General features: G+C 46.1%; 1 protein-coding gene across 1 annotated transcript in view; it reads right to left on the bottom strand.

Moving 5' to 3' along the window:
• The window catches only part of SPAG6 (sperm associated antigen 6), a 60,609-nt gene that overhangs the window by 33,628 nt on the left and 4,487 nt on the right, over positions 1-22,494 (bottom strand). Inside the window, exon 3 of the mRNA XM_090047313.1 lies at positions 491-657. Coding sequence (XP_089903439.1) covers positions 491-657 — 167 coding nt within the window. The remainder of the gene's footprint in view (positions 1-490; positions 658-22,494) is intronic.

The raw sequence follows: 22,494 nt of genomic DNA, 5'->3' as shown, positions 1-22,494 counted from the left end.
GACATTTATCTTGCTGGGATCTTGTGACCCCAGCTGACTTCCTGCCCCTGGGGCAGGGGGCTGGATTTGATCTTCTGAGGTCCCTTCTAGCCTTAATGTCTATGAAATCTATGAAATTTATTAAAGTTCATGTTCACCTTACAACAGTTTGGTATTAATAACCAATCTGAACCAATTATCAGTACAGCACATCTAAGTATTTCATTTAAAAATCAGCCTCTTACAAAACATTATTTAACAATTTAGAAAAAAACTTATGAATATATTCCAGTTAATGAGTCAAGAATAAGTAGATTTTTAAACATTTTACTAAGTCACAATTATTAACACAATTCAACCTGACTTTCTATCAGAAGTACAATGCACATTTTGTCCAAAATTTTAAGTGCAAGTATTGCTGCACTAAAGATAGATAAAGATATTTGACCGAGATTTTTTTTCCACTTAGCAGTTAAAAAAGTATTACTTGAGAAAAATCACAATTTCTTACATTCTGCTCAGCCAATGAATACACGAGCTGTGGAAGAATGTCTCCTTTAACAACTGCCTCTGCCAGGTCATCATTATAATTGGCGAGTCTTCCAAGAGCCAAAGCAGCTGTCTGTTGAATAGTTGGGACCACATCCAGCAGAAGAGGCCTCAGCAAAGACATCACACCTGAGTTACATTGGGAAGAAAAAAGGCCATACAGTAAGCAGAGATCTGTATAAATACTCGCAAGTTCTTTCATAAAAACCTGTTATATATACACACTTAGAGTATATGTTGTGGGAAGTATATACTAGTTCATATATTCCATGGAAAGCAACCCTGACATTCTCGGTAATAATCTATAATGTTCCTGCTTCTTTTCCACAACATTAATTTTTAAATATAATCAGAAACATTTACAAACTCAAGCTGCTTTAATCTGTATTTTGAAAATATAACAAATATGTTAACAAAGAAATGTAAATATACACAGGAAATTCTACCTTGAGCTCCTGGTGATTAAACATTATCATGTCACTCATGATTTATACAGCCACCTCAACCTCTTGATGGAATTATACCAGATTACATTACATATATTATAAAGTGACTAATTTGGGAAGCAATAGCTATAATATATTGCTCTCTAGATAGAAGATTTATTAAAATGTCATTACAATAATTATTTATTATTTCATTATGGTGGTGTCCACAATGTGCTGGCCAAACATAGACCATAAACAGGCATTACATTTGTGCTGGGAGAAAAGACCAGCACTAAAAGAGGATGCATAGCCATTCAAGAGATTTCTTGTGGAAGAGAACAGGCTCTTTCACAAGTTAAATCAGACACCTATGAGGAAAATCTCACTGTTCCTGACCTAACTTGAATGGTTGTACACATCTCTCAAATGTAGAGGACACCTAATATCCTACTCTGTTCTCCTTTCCTCCTTCCAAGGAAGGGAGAAAGAACACTAAGGGCTGAAACCCTCCCCCTCTGTCTGGGGCAGCTGCGCTTAACTACCAACTGAGAGCCTGCCCCCTTCCCAGACAGAGGAGAGAGCAGGCTATCAATTAACCGGCTTCCCTAAGGGTGAGGGTGGTCCAGGATGCAGTCCTTTAGGCTAAGTACAGACAGTCAAAAAGCCTAAGGCTGAATCAATTCAATCTTTGCAGGTTAGTCTAAGCAGCGTAGATTGAATTGACAAGCAAATGAACAGACATTCACTTTTGATTCTGAAAATGCAACCGCATGCCAGCAGTGGCTCAGGTCAGAAGCCAAGAGATGCTAGAGCACACCTTCCTGCTCTGCTGGAGCAGACAGCTCAGGCCAAGGCTAGCCTGTCCATTCTGTGAGGGGAGGCTTGCTGGGAAGGCGCAATGCATCCTGGGATGCTGGGGGACTGTGAATTAACTTGAATCTGGAGTAGCTCTGGAGCACAAGTTCAATAAACCGATTTAAATTAAATAAGTTAATTATGTTACTACATCCCTCCAGGTTTATCTTAAACTAGTTTCAGCCATTCTGAAAATAGTTTATGTGCACTAAACTTTTGTTGTGTTATAGATTTGAACCAGCTTCTGATCACTTATAACCATTTATGTGTAATTTCTGTCCCTAGCCCTAGTGCCCTTTGGCTGCAGAGCTTGCCTGTGAAGCTCTTCATCCAGGGGGCTAGAACACATGTATGCTCCAGCTCCTTGGTTACTTTGTAGAACTTTCTTCTACTTGTAGAAATGAATACCTGTCCACAGCTATAAAAAGGTAGAGTCCCTAACCCAAGAGTATACATAAAATATGTATACTGCTGACTGTAGAGTTTGGACACATTGTTCCTGAAAATAGGCAGAGAGATAAAATAATTTCATAAGAAACATTTATTATCCATCAGAATCACAAACGCTAATTAAAAAATATAAATAAATCCACAATGCCTAGATTAAACAATCTGAAAGGGAGGAGACTATACTTACTGTACTAGTAGTGATTCTTTGAAAATGTTTCCTCCAAGTGTTAATACTGATAAGATGTGTTACTTAATGCTCCCAAACTGTAAGAACTCCAACTGAAAAGCAATGGCTCATAAAGTGGCAAGAGTGCTGAGCCCAGCTCTGTCATTCAGGGTCATGGCTACATATATATACACCAATTACTTCAGTTCTTTCAGTTATACTAGTTTTCACCAGCTAAGGATGTAGTCTACTGTGGTCATGTCTACACGTTTATTAAAGAGCTGTAGTTACTGCACATTTAGTTTAGTTAACTGAATGTGCAGTAACTACATTTACTATGCAGTAGCACCAGTGCAAGGTTTTTTGTGATGGTTAATGCACAGTAGCCTAATGACACTGTGCACTAGCTTATTAGAATGGTTTGTGACCAGCACACAACTGTGCAGTGTTATTAGGCTACTGCACAATAAGTGTATCATGTCAACACACACTGTCTATAGCAACAAGGGGAACAAAAGGGAGTACTTGCAGGGACTTCAAGAGTTCATCAACTTTGTCAACGCTATATTGAGGTTCCATAATGGAATAAATTCTCTTTCAGAGTCTTGTGATGATAGCATGACTGAAAATTTTAGAATTGTCTATTGGCACATGGTACATACTGGCCATGTATAGACAAAATGAGAAGCATATGTGCAAGACACTTTAAAGCAGGCTAAATGCTTTTGCTTTAATGGTGTCAGTTTTTGCATGCCTCTGCAGTTTTTGCATGCCTCAGCATACCTCGGCAGCATATTGCACGTTAATTCCAGCCACTGTAAGAAATTCGGTGGGGTAATGCACCTTAAATGACTTGGGGTGCAGCAAACTAAAACTCCTTTGAGTTTGTAACGATGACTTCTTTGAGTTTTAGGTTTGCTGGCCCTACAGCCGCAGAGCACAGCACCGGGCTCCATGCAGCTCCACAACTCCAACGGTGTTCCAGAGGTGCTCTAGGTCAAGATTCAAGAGGGCCGTGGGGAAAGCGATTTGATGGTGGGGGTCTACTACAGACCCCCCAACCAAGGGGAGGAGCTGGACCGGGAATTTTTGGGCCAATTTGCAGAGGCACTTAAGGCAAGGGATGTAGTTGTCATGGGTGATTTTAATTACCCGGACATCTGCTGGGAGGAACAGTCAGCCAGGACGGACCGTTCCAGAAGGGTCCTGGCTGAGATACAGGACCTCCACTTAATCCAGGAGGTGCATGGTCCTGGACCTGGTAATGGGCCTCCAGGTTCTTGACCACCTGGGCGATAGTGAGCATCACTTGCTGGAATTCACCATCCAGCACAGGGTGTCAAGGGCCTGCAGCAAGACGGTAGCCCTAGACTTTAGGAGGGCCAACTTCAACAAGCTGAGGAGACTAGTGGGTGAGGCGCTGGGGTCCTTGAGGTCAGGGGAACTCAGTGTCCAGGATGAGTGGTCGTTCCTTAAGGAAACGATACTCAAGGCCCAAGGGGAGTCCATCCCAACAAAATGCAAGGGGGGCAAGAGTGCCCGAAAGCCCCCCTGGCTCACCAAGGGCATCTGGGAATGCCTGCTTACCAAAAAGGTGGCATACACCCAGTGGAAGGGGGGTGCTATCTCCAAAGAGGAGTATACCTCCTCTGCTCGGGCCTGTAGAGGGGCTGTCAGGAAAGCTAAGGCAGACATAGAGCTAGGACTAGCGTCCAAGATCAAGGATAATAAAAAGTCCTTTTTCAAATATGTAGGGAGGATGAAGAAGGCACCGGGTAATGTGGGCCCCCTGCAAAGTACGCTGGGCAATGTGGTGGTTGCGCCAGAGGAGAAAGCGGAACTCTTTAACCAATTCTTCACCTCCGTTTTCTTGTGCAGGGACCGGGACTTCTCCGCTGTGATGCCAGACGGACTCGAGGGGAATGCCTCCAGACCTCAGGTTGGGGAGGACCAGGTTAGAGAGCTTTTGGAGGGGCTGGACATGTTCAAGTCAGTGGGTCCAGATGCTCTCCACCCCAGGGTGTTGAGGGAGCTAGCTGGGGTTATTGCAGGGCCCATGGCATGGCTTTACAAGCTCTCGTGGTGCTCGGGCCAGGTGCCAGATGACTGGAAGATAGCTAACGTGGTCCCCATTTTCAAAAAAGGGAAGAGAGAGGACCCGGGCAACTATAGGCTTGTCAGTCTTACCTCAATCCTAGGGAAACTCTTTGAGAAGAGCCTCAAGGAGCCCATCTGTGACGGGCCGGCTTCAGGGATGATGCTCAAGGGCAACCAGCCCAGTTTCATTAGGGGCAGGTCATGTCAGACCAACCTGATAGCCTTTTATGATCAGGTCACAAAGGCCATGGATGCAGGTGTCGCTGTGGACGTAGTCTTTCTAGACTTCAGCAAGGCCTTTGACACCGTCTCCCACCCCATCCTCATTAAAAAACTAGGCAACTGTGGCATTGATGCCTACACAGTCAGATGGAGTGCAGACTGGCTGAAGGGTCGTACTCAGAGGGTGGTGGTGAACGGGTCATATTCAACCTGGGGGGAAGTGGGCAGCGGAGTCCCACAAGGTTCGGTCCTTGGGCCTGCGTTGTTCAATTTCTTCATCGGCAATTTGGACAACAGGGTGAAATGCAACCTGTTTAAATTCGCTGATGATACCAAAATTTGGGGTGAGGTGAGCACGCTAGTAAGGAGGGAAAGACTGCAGCAAGATCTGGATAGGTTACAGGAGTGAGTTAACATAAACAGGATGCGTTTCAATACTGACAAGTGCAGGGTGCTGCATTTGGGCAGTAGAAACCAGCAGCACAATTATAAGATGAGAAACTCCCTTCTTGAGAGCACAGAGGCAGAAAGGGATCTTGGAGTCATTATTGACCGACAATGCGAGGTCACGGTTGGCAGGGCTAACCGCACCTTGTCGTGCATCCACAGGTGCATCTCAAGTAGAGCCAGGGAGGTGATCCTCCCCCTCTGTGCAATGCTGGCCAGGCCACAGCTGGAGTACTGTGTCCAGTTCTGTGCGCCCCATTTCAGGAGGGATGTGGACAACATTGAAAGGGTCCAGAGGAGGGCCACACGCGTGATCCAGGGACAACAGGGCAGACCCTACATTGAAAGACTGCAGGACCTGAACCTGTTCAGCTTTCACAAGAGAAGGCTGAGGGGGGACCTGGTGACTGTCTATAAACTTACTAGGGGGGACCAGAAGGGTTTGGGGGAGACAGTTTCCCCGAGCACCCCCTGGCATGACAAGGAACAATGGACACAAATTACTGGAGAGTAGGTTTAAATTAGACATCCGCAAGAACTACTTCACAGTTAGGGCAGCTAGGAGCTGGAACCAACTTCCTAGGGAAGTGGTGCTGGCTCCTACCCTGGGGATCTTTAAGAAGAGGCTTGATGCCTACCTGGCTGGACTCATTTGAGTCCAGTTTTTTCTCCCGCCCAGGCGGGGGGTCGGACTTGAAGATCTAAAGGTCCCGTCCGACCCGACTTCTATGATTCTATGATTCTATGACAACTCTGCAGGCAGCCCGAGAGCAACCCAGGAAAGCAGCTCCACCCAAGAAAAGTGGTGAGCCTGATCTTTCTTTTTTTCCCCCCTGGAGACTGCCTGAGCTGCACAGGGGCCTGGTGCTTCCCTGCACAGCTGTGGTATTTCCCAGGACCGCCTGAGCTGAATGCCTGTGGGCGGGTACCCCCTGGGGAGGGGGTGGGGGCTGCAGCTACCATGGAGGGAAGAAACAGTCCCCCCCCACAGGCCAAGAACGTCTCTGTCTGCCAGCAGCTTGCCCTCCCCTCCTTGCTGGAGAGGCAGGTAAGTCAGCGGGGTGTGTGCAGGACACAGGGGTTTAATCAGCCCTAAATTGAAGTGGTGTTTTTTAAAACCCTCCACTTCAATTTAGGGCCCCTGTTTTGTCTACACACATCCACTGGTGTTAGACAGGCACATCCTGACAAAAGCCAAAGGGAAGTTGAGATTAAGAACGAAGGAAAGTTAGAGCTACATTATGTGGCTGCATGATACAGAGACAGACTTGGTATGTCTACATGTGACTATTGATGTGACAAGATAAACTCCAGCACAGTTCATGCTGGAGTTTATTGCTCCTGGGTGCAGTGTTTATGCATGCACCTGGGACTGCAGCACATTGAACCAGAGCAGTGCAGCCCTGACTGTCGGGGACCCTGGGGGTCAGTCTGCCAGCCCAGGGTTGTTCCTGCCTGGCTCAAGGTGCTGCAGGTATCCAGCAGGCAGCCCCACACTGTAGCATTCTTGTGCCCCAGTTAGCTCTGGTCACCATCTACATGTTCATTGTGGCAGAGTAGATAACTCTCCCATAGAATAGTACTTGTGATGGGCAGTGCTATCCTATGGTGGAGTTAATTAATTTACTCCGCCTAATAGCACCGCTCATGTAGACACTGACACTTCACTGTGGAACTAATTAGGCAGTACGTGTGTCGTGTAGCTGTACCCACTATTACCAACTCTGTACCAAATCTATCCCATCATCAAAGAAGAGATGAATTCAGGCTTAGCACCAATGAAACTGTCACAGGGTGTTTAGCCCCTGGAGCTGAGGTTCTCACAACCAGTGAAGCCTCTAAACCCAACAATGGTTCCAGTGGCACTACAGACACAGACCCTAATTTGGTTTAAACCAAGTTCTTTGATGCCTGTCATATCTCAATGAGCCTGCCCAATAACTATTGTTTAACATAGAAAGGCCCTACAAACCACTCAGCAATAGGTCTCCCTCAGAAAAAACACATAGAAGGTTCCCACACCTCTGGAAAAACAAAACCCACCATTTGACCCCACCCTTATCATGCAAGTTTCTGGGAGTAGGACTAACCCAAAAAGTCTAAATCTTAAAGCACAGGGACACTATACACAAGACACGACGGCGCCTTAGAGTGGTTCTCAGAGTGTAAAAGTGCCCTGAGGCACTAGAGGTCACCTCATCTCAGAACATTTGCTTCAAGAGTTGGTGTTTAACTACTCTGGTGGGCACTACTGCCCACACCCAGCAGGTATGGGGACTAGGTGAAATATTCACAAGTCCGTACAAAGAGAAAGAGAAAACATTCAAATTGTAATCTCTGCATGACATTATGGAGTCACCAGATAGTTAATGGCTCTGTAGTTAATATTACATCAAATTCTGTTTTGAATGAGACAATTGCAACCTCCATACCATCCTTTGACATGACCCAACAGAAGTAGGAACAGGGCTCAGGAGTCCCAACAAACCGAGGTCTGATCCTCCAATATGCTGGAGTCAATGAGAATTTCATTCACCACTCCACAGGAGACACAAGTTGGCCACCCAACTAATATCTTCTCACAAATTGGCCAGAAAGGTCTTTACCATCATTATTAAATAAATCATACACCATTTCAAACTGTGCTTGGTGCCTTATAGTCTAAATGAAGAGACATGACTTAGTGCCTACCCCAAAGATCTTAAGTGCTCATTAATTATTTTATAACCTTATCCTCTGACAAATCCCTATTACTGCTGCATGAAAAGATATTGGGTTCACATCCAAGAATGTTCTTTTCTGTTTCCTGTCTAAAGTGATATGTTACATGCTGATACTCCAGGGCTGAAACAACACAGAATTCCCACAGCATGAGCAAGGATTGTTCAGGACCTCGGGGGAAAGTTGCTTTCTCTTGCTCTCTCTCACTCTTGTTCTGACTAAAAACTTCACTCTGAACCAAAAATATTTTCTAAAAGAAATTTTGTCCAACATGGTAAGTTGTAGGAAAAATTTTGGTTTTGGTGAATTGGCATTTTCCAGCCACAGAATTTTTGTCCATATTTTCTTAAGCACTTTCACTTCCAGCTCTGCTAATCACAGAATAAAATATACACCACTCTTTCAAAGTCATATTAAATGCGCCTGGTAAGTCACCAACAGAGCATTCCCAGACATTATCCAAACCTGCATATCAGTGTGTATATGTGAGTGGTCTTCAGACTCAAACCTGTTAACGTTTTGGAGCAGATGTAACTTTGACTGAAACAGAACTTAAAACAGCCTAGATCAGAAGAATCTGGAAGCCAGGCTGAGATCAGGCTTGTGGCCTGTCTGACACATCCTGATTCTATAGAACAAAAGATTTATTCTTTTTTCAAATGTATGTCTAAATTTTTTTAAATGCATGTCAAGACCACACATCGTCTTAAAAACACAATAATGCATTTGAAGAACATCTTCTAAGTTAACAGATATAAATTTGTCTTCTACAACACAGAGAGAACTTGAGCCTAAAACAATGGCTCAGAGAGGAGTAAACTCCCCTGCCCATTTGGAATATTAATACTAAACCAAGTGATGACACTTCAAGGATCAGCAAAAAAAATATTTCACTGATGATCATTTTGGTTGTGAAGCAGGGTAAATAATAAGAATGAAGCCCATTCAGAAAACTCTTGCAGAAAGTGAGAGCTACTGAAGGAAAAATGCAGTGGGAAGACAGGTAACAGGATGGAAAATGGGGAAAAATGAATACAGGATGGAAAAAGCTGAGAAACAAAGAGAAATAGTGATAGTCCTAAAGGAGAACATGTTTTCCAAGCGTGGTGCCTGAATGTGACAAAAGGTACTGAACAAAAAATGATGGCAAAAAATTAGCACAAAGAAACCTTCTCACACCAGACACTCCATTCTGTTTGTTGTACAAACTAACTATTGACCTCAGCAGGACATTCAGAGAGGACTAAGGATATTATGAAATCCTAAATTATGCCATAATAACAAAGAACAAAATGAACATGCATATAGAACAAAATTTAAATCTCCCTCCACCAAATGAAGGAGGTCTAGTATCTATTAGTGGTCTCAACCCTCCTCAGTCAACAGATCAACTCCCCAAGTTCCCAAGATTTCGCACATCTTGAGTATAACAGAGTATTTCACTCTCAGTATTAAATGTTTGCAATTGTTTACTTGCAGGTGCTACATCATACATGTTAATCAATTTTGACCATAGGAAGAGCAAAGACATCCAGCTTTCTTTCCACATGTTTTGGTGACAACAGCACTGTCCGCACAGGATGGACGCCCTTAACAATGTCTACAAGAGACATTTGCTGTGGATCTGACTACTTAGTGCTATTAGGTCTGAGTAAACTAATTAACTCTGCCATAAGATACTATTGCCAGACACAAGTACAATCCTACGGTGGAGTTATTTACTCCTCTTCAATGCACATGCAGACACTGATGGGGCGGACTTGGGCACAAGGGAACTTCAGTGTGGGGGCTGCCTCCTGGCTAGCCCTGCACTGTAGCACCCTTGTGCCCCAGCAAGCTCCCCGCCCCACAGCACGTTGAGCCAGGTCGGAGTTTACTGTGCTGGAGTTTATTCAGCCACACTAATCTCACATGTAGATGCACCCAAAAGGTACATCATTCCTGTCTGGGGCCCAACCTTGTTCCTCTTGAAGGTAATAGGACTCTTGCCAGGGGCTGCCACAAGAGTAAAGGCTCATGGTGTATAAATAATGGCTGCAATATTGAGCAAGTAATTTTTATTCCTGCAAGCCACCCCAATTATATCAAGCAAACTAGTATCCAAGCACCTTCTTTTAACAAACCACTACCTAGCAACTTCCCAAGGATCTGTTTCTATTGAGTTTGTCTATTGATTTTCTTCTGGCCAAACAGACCCTGATGCTTTTCACCTTCACACCTAGAGCAAAGTCTACCTGCACACACCCCAAAGATTTCCTAGCCACCACCCTTGCAGGAATTTCCACAGGTTGAATCAAAATAGTTTTAACATTGAGTTAAAACATAAAATCAGATAAAACTTTCAACAACAATTTGGTTTACAAAAACGTTAACACAGGGATTAGGCAATAGTCCAGTTGTAAAATACTTCAAGTTTGGGGTTTGGGGGGTTTTTTGTTTTTGTTTTTCTTTTTTAATATCAATGAGAAATGTTTGAGTAATAACCAGAAATGAGGCTGCTGCTATTCTCCCTGGAGAACCATTATAATAACTCTCACAGTACTAGTTTCAAGGCCCTGGAAGACCTTTTAAATTAGGAGCTATCCCAGTGAAAGCTAAGCAGGTCCATGTGCACATGTACATGTAACACCCACAGACACTTGTGCTCTGTATAACAGAGTGTATCCCTTTAGTTGCTATATATTGTGTTTTTTTTTTCTGTATTTACTCCCCCCCCCCTTTTCTCCTCTGGCCTATTGCTTTAAAGAGAAAATATATCATCTAGCCATGTGGGCAAGATGGCCCCTATTGTTCTGGCCATGTGTCTGCACATGGAAAGCTGGGGCCTTGTATCTGGGTAAGATATGTAAAATCCTTTGGCCTGGTTGGCCGGAGGGGTGAGGGGGAGCAGAAGCTTCTCCAGGCGGACTGGTTAGGAGAGACACTGAATCATGGCATTCCCTGACTGGATATGGCTAAAAGGATGTCAGGCTCAGAGATATAAGGTCAGCTAGGCTAGTTTGGAATGGGGGAGAAACTGCTATGAGCAACTGAAAAGAGAAGTCCCCTCCAAAGGGAGAAGGAATCAGCAGCTAAAAAAAGGGGAAACTCAGGCCATATAATCCAACCCAGAAGTTTTGGAGTAAATGCATGCTGGCTGGACCTGCAGTTACCTCCACATGCAGCCTCTCCATGGAAGCAAAGATCACTTTTCCAGGAGTGGTGAGGGGCCTCCCGCACCACAACCAAACCACTGACCACAAGGAGCTTCCTGATGAGTGGTGAACCCCAATCATAAGACAGCTCCAGCATGGACCCTGGAACTAACCCTCCGGAGGTCCCAAGTCTCAGATTGGCCTGGGCTGGGGAGAAGTCTCTCTAAAGGGGTTCAGCCTATGAACTGTAGTTGTATCATATTGTGTTTAAAGTTTTGTTCTTTGGGGTTTTTTGTTTGTGTTTTGGTAATAAATTTGTGCTTGTTGGTTTATACTGCTTGCAAGAATGGAGATTTGTCTTTATGGAGTACCCCAATCAAATTTAGTGATCCCAGATTTCTGGGCTGTGGCTCAAGCCACTGGTATAACTCACTGGGTACCCCAGAATGTAAATCTAGCCCTTCTTGCTGCCAACCTGTGCTTGGGAGAAGGAATACACAAATATTTCCTGTTAAATATTCTCCTTTGCATCACATCTCCATAACTGATCTTGGGTAGAGAAATGTCTCCTTGATCCCAGCCAGGTCATGAAGCGCTACAGGGTTTTGGGAGTGGGGTGTAAGGGGTTGGGGGCACAGGTGATGTTTTCCTCGATCCTCCCGGTTTCAGGCTACGGGCTGAGGAGGGAGGGGAGGATTGAGGTAGTAAACCAAAGACTGTGGCCCTGGTGAAGGCTTCTGTTTCCGTGACCACGGTCCGCTCTTTGGTGAGAAAGGCAGTGAGCTGCTGGGAAGGGATGGTCTCCACCTCTCTCCATTGAGGAGGAGGCTCTTCTTAGCCAGACTGGCTGATCTGCTCCACTGGGTTTTAAACTAGGCCCACAGGGGGATGGGGGGACTATTGCAACTGCTGGCCCACTTATCAATCCTTGCAAAGCCAGCAGGCCAAGGCACTTAAGGGAGCCCACCCCTGCCCCAGCCCTGGAATGATCTGTAGGCAAGGCAAGAGCCCCCAAAGGGACACTTGCCTGCCTGTACACAAATGCCAGGAGCTTGGGGAATAAATAGGAGGAACTTGTCCTCCTGCTTAACACAAATAATTACGATGTCAGAGGGATAACGGAGACCTGATGGGACACCACACATGACTCGGCCACAGGTATAGACGGCTATACCCTGTACAGGAGATACTGACTGGACAAAAGGGGCTGGGGTGTAGCTCTCTATGTCAAGGAAAACTATGCATCCCTGCAAGCCTACATTGGTGCCCAGGGTCGATGACTGGAGACCCTGTGGGTTAAAATCTGTGGGGAACACGGCACAGAGGGCACAATGGTGGGAGTCTACTACAGACCTTCTGCTCAGGATCAAGAGCTTGACCAGGAGTTTGCCATGGAATTGGCTAAGGCCACATGCACTCCCAAGTGCATGGTTGTCATGGGAGACTTCAACTACCCAGACATCTCATGGGAAGAGTGCTAAGCCAAATCTGAATGATTGCAAAGCTTTCTCACATGCATGGATGAGCTCTATCTGACTCAAGAAGTCTACAGGCCAACGAGAGGTAAAGCGCTGCTTGACCTGGTACTGGCAATGGTGGATGACTTTATCAGTGACCTAACTATCGAAGGGAAGCTGGGTGACAGTGAACACTAGCTGATTACCTTCACCATCCACTGTAAAGCTGGCAAGTCAGTCAGCAATACAGAAGTCCTCAACTTCAGGAAAGATGACTTTGACAAGCTCCAGAGGCTTGTCAGAGAGGCCTTAAGGGACCACGACCCAAAGGGGAGGGGAATTCAGGACGAGTGGTTGCTCCTCAAGGGAGCAATCCTGGATGCACAAGCAAAGTATATCCCATCTCGGAGGAAAGGCAGCAAAAGGGGACAGCAGCTCCCTTGGCTCTCCAGGGAACTAGCAGACCTCCTGCGGCTAAAAATAAAGGCCTACAAAGGATGGAGGATGGGATCCACCTCCAAGGAGGAATATTCCACACTGGTCCAGTCCTGTAGGGAGTGAACCAGGAAAGCCAAGGCTGCAACTGAATTCCAACTAGCTACAAGTATCAAGACAATAAAAAGTCCTTTTTTGGATAAGTTGGGAGCCAGAGGAAAAGCAAGGACAACGCTGGACTCCTGCTAAACCAGATGGGACAACTGACAACCGATGCCCAGGAAAAAGCCAACTTGCTAAATGGGTACTTTGGATTGTTTTTTCACCAGTCCCAAGGGACGCCTCTGCCCATTATGGGACAGGAAGGCCTGGGTGAGGGAGATTCCTTACCCTCCATCAATGCTGACCTTGTGAAGGAACACCTTGAAAGGCTGGATACCTTCAAGTCAGCCGGCCCTGACAGTTTACACCCCAGGGTACTCAAGGAGCTGGCAAGCATCATAGCTTAGCCCCTGGCACGGATCTTCAAGAACTCTGGGAGCTCTGGTGTAGTGCCCGAAGACTGGAAGAAGGCCAATGTGGTGCCTATCTTCAAGAAAGGGAGGAAAGTGGATCTGGCAAACTACAGGCCCATCAGCCTGACCTCTATCCCGGGGAAGGTCTTAGAAAAGATTATCAAAGAGACCATTCTTAACAGACGAGCTGACGGCAACATCCTGAGGGATAGCCAGCATGGATGTGTTGTTGGTAGGTCTTGCCTGACCAATCTTATTTTCTTCTACGACCAGGTGACCTATCACCTAGACAAGGGAGAAGAGATTGATCTTGTATATCTTGACTTTAAAGAAGCCTTTGATCTAGTATCCCATGATCACCTCTTAGCAAAACTGGCCAACCGTGGCCTCAACTTCACCACGATCTGCTGGCTGGGGAATTAGCTCCATGGTCAGACTCAGAGGGTGGTGGTTGATGGAAGTCAATCATTGTGGTGTGCTGTGACCAGTGAGGTCCCCCAAGGCTCTGTCCTTGGACCTATATTATTATACATATTAATTAATGATGTGGACATTGGTATCAGAAGCGGACTGGCCATGTTCGCCGAAGACACCAAACTTTGGGGTAAAGTGTCTACACCTGAGGACAGGAGGGTGATCCAAGATGACCTCAACAGGCTCTGGAAATTGGCAGATGAGAACCTAATGGTGTTTAACACCGAAAAATGCAAGGTTCTCCACCTTGGGAAGAAAAACCCACAGCATGTTTATGGGCTCGGCAGTGCTATGCTGGGTGGCACTACGGGTGAAAGGGACGTGGGGGTCATGACTGACCACAAGATGAACATGAGCCATCAATGTGATGCTGCAGCTAGTAAAGTGAGCAAAATGCTGGCTTGCATCCATAGATGCTTCTCTAGCAAATCCTAGGATGTCATCCTCCCGCTGTACTCAGCCTTGGTGAGGCTGCAGCTGAAGTATTGCGTCCAGTTTTGGGCTCCACAATAGAAAAAGGATTGAGAAAGTCCAGAGAAGAGCCACACATATGATCATAGGGCAGGAAAACAGACCTTATGATGAGAGGCTGAGAGCCATGGGACTCTTCAGCCTGGAAAAGCACAGGCTCAGGGGTGATCTGGTGGCTGCCTATAAGTTTATCCAGGTGCTCACCAGGATCTGGGGGAACGTCTGTTCACCAGAGTGCCCCATGGGATGACAAGGTCACAAATTCCTCCAAGACCGTTTCAGGCTGGACATAAGAAAGGACTTTTTTACTGTCCAAGTTCCCTAGGCCTGGAACAGACTTCCACCATAGCTGGTGCAAGCACCTACTCTAGACTCCTTTAAGAGTCAATTGAATGTTTATCTTGCTGGGATCTTGTGACCCCAACTTACTTCCTGCCCCTGGGGCAGAGGGCTGGATTTAAAGATCTTCTGAGGTCCCTTCCAGCCCTAATGTCTATGAAATCTATCCTCAACTTCTTAGTTATCATGGATTCAAAGAAAGCTTATAGCCATTAAAAGATGAATCACCTTTAACATCCACATCTCAAGTGGGGTTGAGGCAAAGGTCTGATTTGCCTTTATTTAACAGGCAAATGCTGGCTGCTGCCTCTCTTTAGCAAGGAAAATCTTCAGGGTAATTACAGGCTCCAGGTTTTGTCTTCCTATATGATCCTGTACCCAAACAAACAGTAAATTTATTCGAGATTGCAACCTTTGTTTTGTTACTTCTATTGGGGGGAAAACAAATGACAACTTAAAATATTTGCCCCTAGAAAAGGGAACAAAATTAACAGGTCACAAAAAAGAGAAAAATCTTCCACATCACCCTCTAAGCATCTAACTCCCTCTCCTGCAGCAACTGATGACCACCTTTTCCCAATTCAAATCCTCCTTAAAAATAAGACTTAAAAAGACCATAAAGAACAAAGTTTCCCCACCAAGACTTTAAAAAATTTGCATATCATTTGGTACCCTGCAGCATATTTTGTATTTGAACTGCATTGTCCACCTACTTTAAATTGTCAGGTCATCTATCAGGTCACCGACTATCAGAAGTTGTCTTCTGTCTTGCACAATGTCTATTGCATTGAGAGTATTCAGTAAGTTAATAAAAATAATCAAGACTTCAACACATAACCTGGAGTTTTTAAGAATTGTGATTCCCAAATTCTGACACAAGCCCAATTGAAAGGAAACACTTTAGAATACTATGCAAGTTTATTTTCACCTTCCCTAGACCTCCTAGTGCCAACTTTGCCCTCATGGAAGCAGCATAGCAGCAAGTTTCCCTGATGACTAATTAAGGAGAGATCCTTCACCTACCTGTCTCAAGACATTCCCTCCCAGTGAGGTCTTGATACCCACTAGTTCTCTGCCCACATTCATTTCCTGGACAAAGCATTCCTATCATCTCCACTTCTCTGCTTGAGTACAACCAGGATTCTCCAAATACAAACACTGAACACTCTGGCAACAGGGTTTTTGGATAATCAAGCAGTTTTCCATGTAATTAATAGATGGTAGAGCACATGGTATAACTCAATTTGTCAGCAGGCCCAGAGGAGCCAGAAGAAGTTAGGAGTAACAAGCCACATACATTTAAAAGCAGTTTCAGGCAGCCATTTCACAGGCCTCTTCCATGTGAGCATGAAGGAAGCAAGGATCATAAGTACTAATCTATTAAAAACATGTCACAGAGCTACTCAGAACCCACCCATCAGCAAGGTCTGCTACCCAGCAGGGGCACGGAGGTGAAGGGAGTCAGAATGAGCTGCTCCTCTGGATGGTTAGTTCAAAAAGTCCCCCACCTGGCATTTTCACTAACCAGCAGCTGCCATGAGGATCTCAACCACTCCCCATTTTCTATGGTTTCCTCCACAGGCTGAAGCAGCAACACAAGGGGAAGAGGATCCAGGAGCAACAGGTTCCTTTCAAAGTAACCTCTTCACCCTTGATGACATATCCTCTTTTTTCCCTGGGACATTTCATAGTTTCATATTTTGTAGGGTCGGAAGAGACATGAGTAGATCATGTAGTCTGACCCCCTGCCATGGCAAGAAAGAGTACTGGGGTCAAATGACCCCAGCAAGGTGTATAACTAGCCTCCTCTTAAAGACCCCCAGGGTAGGAGCCAGCACCACTTCTCTTGGAAGTTGATTCCAGATCCTAGCCGCCCTGACCGTGAAGTAGCGCCTCCTGATATCTAGCCTAAATCTACCCTCTGCCAGCTTGTGACCGTTATTCCTGGTCACTCCTGGCGGTGCTCGGGATAACAGGGACTCCCCCAGTGCCTGCTGGTCCCCTCTGACTAGTTTGTAACAGGCCACTAGATCCCCCCATAACCTTCTCTTGTGGAGGCTGAACAGGTTCAGGTCCCGTAGCCTCTCTTCGTAGGGCCTGCCCTGCTGCCCCCTGATCATGTGAGTGGCCCTCCTCTGGACCCTCTCCATGCTGTCCACATCCCTCTTGAAGTGCGGCACCAGAACTGGATGCAGTACTCCAGCTGAGGCCCGACCAGTGCTGCATAGAGGAGGAGGATCACCTCCTTGGACCTTCTGGAGATGCATCTGTGGATGCATGACAAGGTGCGGTTGGCCTTCCTGACTGCATCCCCACACTGCCGGCCCATGTTCATCTTGGAGTCAACGATGACTCCAAGATCCTTTTCCACCTCTGTACTAACAAGAATGGAGTTCCCCAGCCTGTAGGTATGGTGCCGGTTGTTCCTCCCCAGGTGCATCACCTTGCACTTGTCGGTGTTCAATCCCATCCTATTCTCATCTGCCAACCTTGTAACCTGCCTAGGTCCGATTGCAGCCTATTCCTCCCTTCTAGCTTGTCCACATCCCCCCACATCTTAGTGTCATAAGCAAATTTGAACAGGGTGCTTTTTACCCCCTCGTCCAAGTCACTGATGAAGATATTAAACAGTGCAGGCCCGAGGACCGAGCCCTGGGGGACCCCACTGCCCACATCCCTCCAGGTCGAAAATGACCCATCCTTACCACCACTCTCTGGGTGCGGCCCTCCAGCCAGTTGGTGACCCAATTGATTGTGTCCGTGTCAACACCACATTCTCCCAGTTTCTTAATGAGAACAGGGTGAGAGACAGTGTCAAAGGCCTTCTGAAAGTCCAGGAAGACTATGTCCACTACTACCCCTGCATCTAAGGATTTGGTGATTTGATCATAGAAGGCCACCAGGTTGGTCTGACAGGACCTGCCGCTAATGAGCCTGTATTGGTTGCCCCTAAGCATGATCTACCCTGCTGGCCCCTCATGGACATGTGCCAGAATAATTTTCTCAAACAGCTTGCCCAGGATTGAGGTAAGACTAACTGGCCTATAGTTTCCCGGGTCCTTCTTCTTCCCCTTTTTGAAGATGGGAACCACGTTGGCCCTCTTCCAGTCCTCTGGCACCACACCAGAGCACCATGAGTGCTCGTAAAGCCGTGCCAGGGGTCCTGCAATGACCTCAGCCAATTCCCTCAGTATTCGAGGGTGGAGATCATCCGGACCAGCTGACTTGAATACATCCAGTCCCTCCAGAAGTTCCCTAACTAGTTCCTCATTAACCCTTGGCCGAGGTGTGCCTCCCCTGGGGCCTGGCACCTTCACTAACATACATGCTTCTCTCCTTCACCAGGGAACTCCACATCTCTGACCCCCTAAAAATCAACTACCCTACTTCACTCCCACAACCCAAGTTATGCCTGTGATGCATAGTGCTGTGGTAAGAAAAACAATTGTGATGCCACAGAGCTCTGTGTGAACTAATTACCTAAGAGCAGTATGCAATTATATTCTATTCTAACTTGCATGATTTTCCTATCTATCCTGAAAAGCAGCATATATCACCCAGTCTGATGTTCCATGCTGTCACCAGTACCCGAGTTGTCTTTTCTTGAGCTAACTGGGGTATCTCCAAGCTACAATACAGTGCATAGTGTTGATATATTCCATGATTCCAGTGATAGTTTCTTGTCTAATGATCTCCCCTGAATATGCTTGTTTCCCTCCTTTGCCATATCAGAACTTCCTGGTTTCCATTCACCTCAACAGCCCTCTTTTGTCTTCTTCTGTCTTCTCACTGAAGTCATTCAAAAGTAGTTGAGAGCATTCAACACCTTACAAGATTGAACTCCTAAGCCCAAATCCTCCAACTAAATATATGAAAGTGTAGACATCTCTCCACTGAAGGAGAGATCCTAGAACACAGACTTTTCAGGGAAGGTAACACATTTTATTCTGTGCATATGACCCCATAACCCATATTCCTAGGACTCCAGTGGCTTCAGAAGAAAGCTTGCGAAGCACTGTGTAGTTTATACAATCAAGTAGAGTAGATTCTTTTTCCATTTCTTCATGCATTGGGCCAAATACTTCAGTACTTACTCAGAGCCTGATTCTTATGACCCTACTCAAGTAATACTTCCAACAAAGTTAGAGTTTTCCCCCAAGGAACATCCCATTAAAGCAAGTTTATGAAGGGGAGAAACCTATGTAAATGCTGGCAAAAATAGTCCCTACAGGAACCCGAACAATCTGTCCTCAAACCAAAGACCTTCTGAAGCAATTCTGCCAATATGGGATGACTATATGGCAAACAATTTGAACTGGAGCTGAAAGCAAGCCATTCTTCATGACCTCATCCTCTCTCCTCACCAGGATCTTCCATATCAAACCACTTTTTGCCATAATACTTCAGTAGATTCCAGTCCATCTTCTGCTTTTTAGAGACTCAATTTCCTTCAGCTTCTTAGTCTCCTGTATGCTTGGCTAACAGAAACTTCTGTCTTCACCAGCACCTGTTTCCTGCCACTTCCAGAAGGATTTTAATCTCTCAGAAATCAGTGGAGGTTTTTCAAGCTTTTCCATTAGGCTAATCATCCTTGTACCTCAGAATCTCACAGACAGTCAATAATCTCTCTTAAACATATAGCTGAGGAAAATATTGTTATTCCTGTTTTACAGGAAGGGCTCACAACCTGAATGGATTATATAAGCCAGCTGCAGCACTTCTGAAGGGAGAAACTAGATCTCCCGAGTTCCACTCCTGCATTTTAACAAGACCATCCTCCTTTCTTTGCACTCCTGACTTTTATAGCCTTGCACTCAACCCTCTCTAGTCAGAATGCTGAAGCATCCTTCCCGCAGAATGCTAAGAGTGCTTATAATTTGTGTGACAGTTGTGCTTGAATGTCTCACCTGATATCAGGGCCCTATCATGGTTGGCACAGCATAAACACTTTGTGAAGGACAGGCCCTGACCTAAAGGGCTTGCAATCAGGGCTGGTCCAAGAATAATTGGCGCCCTAGGCAAACCATGTACCTTGGTGCCCCCACCACTTCCAAAATAGAGGAAAATAAGAAGTCTAGAATGAACTTTTACATGTACTTATTTGATATTCAAAATGAACAATAAAACAATAAAACAAAAAAATCAGAGACACATCCCCGGAGTGGGCATGTGCATTTCCCCAAGAATAAAAAGTGTATTTCCCTGGGAACAATGTATGCCACTGCTACTTGTCTCCTGGGAGTGCCTGTGCCATGTATGCTGTGGCATGCAGCACATTGCCCTGGGAGGGGTGGGGAAGGCTGGGGCCAGCAACTGCAGTGGCCCCAGCAGCCTTATGGGGGTTCCTGGGGGCCTCTGGGAGCTGCAGTCATAGTGATCCTGCAGCAAGGAGCCTGGCCAGCAGCCGGAGTGCAGCTCTGGCCAGCCAGGCTCTGGTTTTGCGCAGCACACACTGCTACCACATACGCTGTCCCACTTTTTTTAGGCAGGTTTTTCTAACATGGGGTCAACCCCCCAACACCCATGCTGCTAATTTGCAGCACAGAGAATGCCTGCATGTGCAGCATGTGTGGTGTGTGGTGCCACAGACAGGTCTGCAGTGCCACATACTGCATGTCTGCACTCGTCTGGATGTGCCCCAGGAGTTGTTCCTTAGTTTTTCAGCTTTGAAGCCATTTCAGTCATTGTAACAGTCTTCTTCTTAATTTTGCTGAGATCCTTAAACAATTTTATAATTTAAAAAGCAACTGTCCCCATTAGTACACTCTACTACAGAAAAAAAAAAACACATTATAAATTAAGGGGTCACGCCCACTGAAGGAGAGAATATATACCTAGGGCCAGATTATATGCCACTTACTGGGCATCTGGTGGACTTTGGTACCTAAGTGTATTCTATTCTACTGTTCAAGTCCATGAAAATTCATTAATGCGTCTACATTCGTATAACAGGGAGCCAAGGGAGACACTGCAGCAAGGAATAAGCAGGCCTGAGGCCAAGAGGGCCAGAACCTGAGCCACAAGAAGGCAACACAAGCAGACAAAGGCCAATAAGAGGCTGAGACTGAAATTCCAAGCCAGAGTAAGTGGGCCCAGGCTACAAACCTACAGCCAAGTAACCTGTAAGCTAAGGCTAAGAGGGCTGAAGCCTATATAGGAAGGTAAACAAAGACAGTGACACCTGCGAGGCATGGCCATGGCTATGGAGGAAGCTGGAGGCCATGATTAAGAGACCTAGGGCTTAATTAGGGGCCAAGAGGGCCACAAATGATGACCACTAGCTTGAACTAGTGCCAGCCAGGTACCAGTAGACCCATCAGAGTACTTGGAGAACCGTAATGTTTTGAGATAGCGGGCAGACAGCCCAGAGATCCTAAGAGGTTGGTTATGTTGGTTAGACACTGGTAAGAGCCACCTGTCCCTAACTGGGTGGGACACTCCTGGAATAGGATCATCAAATCCCAGTCCCAGGCTGCATGACTCCAGGGCAGCATTTGTCCTGGATTTGCAGCATTGTGCAAGGATCTGGGTTTCCCCTTGTAGGCTGGCACTGTTCCATTCAGGGAAAGACCCAGGCAGCATGGACAGCAGCTCCCTACAGGTAAGTTTATGTGGGGAACTGGGGGAGGGGCAGATCAAGGCCCCCACAGTGAGGGAGGAAATGAGGCAGGGACTAGGGGTGCTGCCTAGCCAGGGCAGTGCATGGAGTCCCAGAGCCAGGGAAGGGAGCAGGACAGAGCCACAGGCATGGGACCAGGGAGCATGGGGAGGGCAACTCTCTGCCACTGTGCGCACAGGGAGAGGTGGATGGGGGGGGCATGTGCCCCCCAGATTTGTGTGCAGGGTGGGGCTGGATGCAGGCTGTGGGCTCAGGGCTCCCTGCCCTATTGCCCTCCCCCTGGGAGCCCCCACTGCTATGGTGATGTGCTTCCTGCCTACCTGACAGCAGCCAAAGTGGTGGTGGCATAGAGTTGTGCCTCCCACTGCTGCCAGGTGGGTAGGGGGCACAGAGCTGGCATGGGCTCCTGAGGGAAAGGCTGTGCCAGCTGTGGGGGGAGGTAGGCATGTGTCCCACCTTTCCAGTTTGAAAAGGCGCTCACCCAGGTGAGAGCACTCTGGGACTCAGGGGCAGCCTCCCAACTGATATCCAAAGAACATCAAAGCATGGCAGGAGAGATATACAGGGGAGGTTATATAGAGGACGAGGAGTGTGACTAGGACTAGGGTGGGCCCCAGGGGGTGTCATGGCTGCCCCAGAGCTCATCCTGTAACAATTTGTAACATATGGTCATCATAGCCATAAAACCAAGTCATAAACAGGGATCCTAGTATTCTTTGATTTTAAAAATCCTCGATTTTCAGATTTAAAAAAATAACACAAAATCCACATTGTTCCTATGTCTATTTTAGTGGTGTTTTATTTTAATTGTGGAAAAGTATGGATTTGGGGTTACTTTTTTAAATCCAAAAATTGGGGATTTTTTTTTAAATCGGAGAAAACCAGGATCCCTGGTCAAACAAAAGCAGGAAGGAGGAGGAGGAAGACATACCCAGATTTAGCATTAACAGTTTTTCAAGGACTTGAGCAGAGTTAACAGAATTGGGTGTAAATGCACAACTCTGTTTACATGCAGTGGAATAGAATCTGGACCTTTAATCTCCAGAAATTAAAAGCAGTAAAGTTCATAGGGCTTGATTCTGCGATGTTTCTTCCTAGTTAATAGTAAATTATTTGAAGAATAATCCCACTAACTT

The sequence above is a fragment of the Crocodylus siamensis genome, chromosome 5, assembly GCF_052110815.1.
Source record: "Crocodylus siamensis isolate JL-2025a chromosome 5, ASM5211081v1, whole genome shotgun sequence".
In the NCBI taxonomy this organism is placed as follows: Eukaryota; Metazoa; Chordata; order Crocodylia; family Crocodylidae; genus Crocodylus; species Crocodylus siamensis.
Note: the sequence above shows the minus strand (reverse complement) of the source record. Positions and strands in the feature narration are given on the sequence as shown.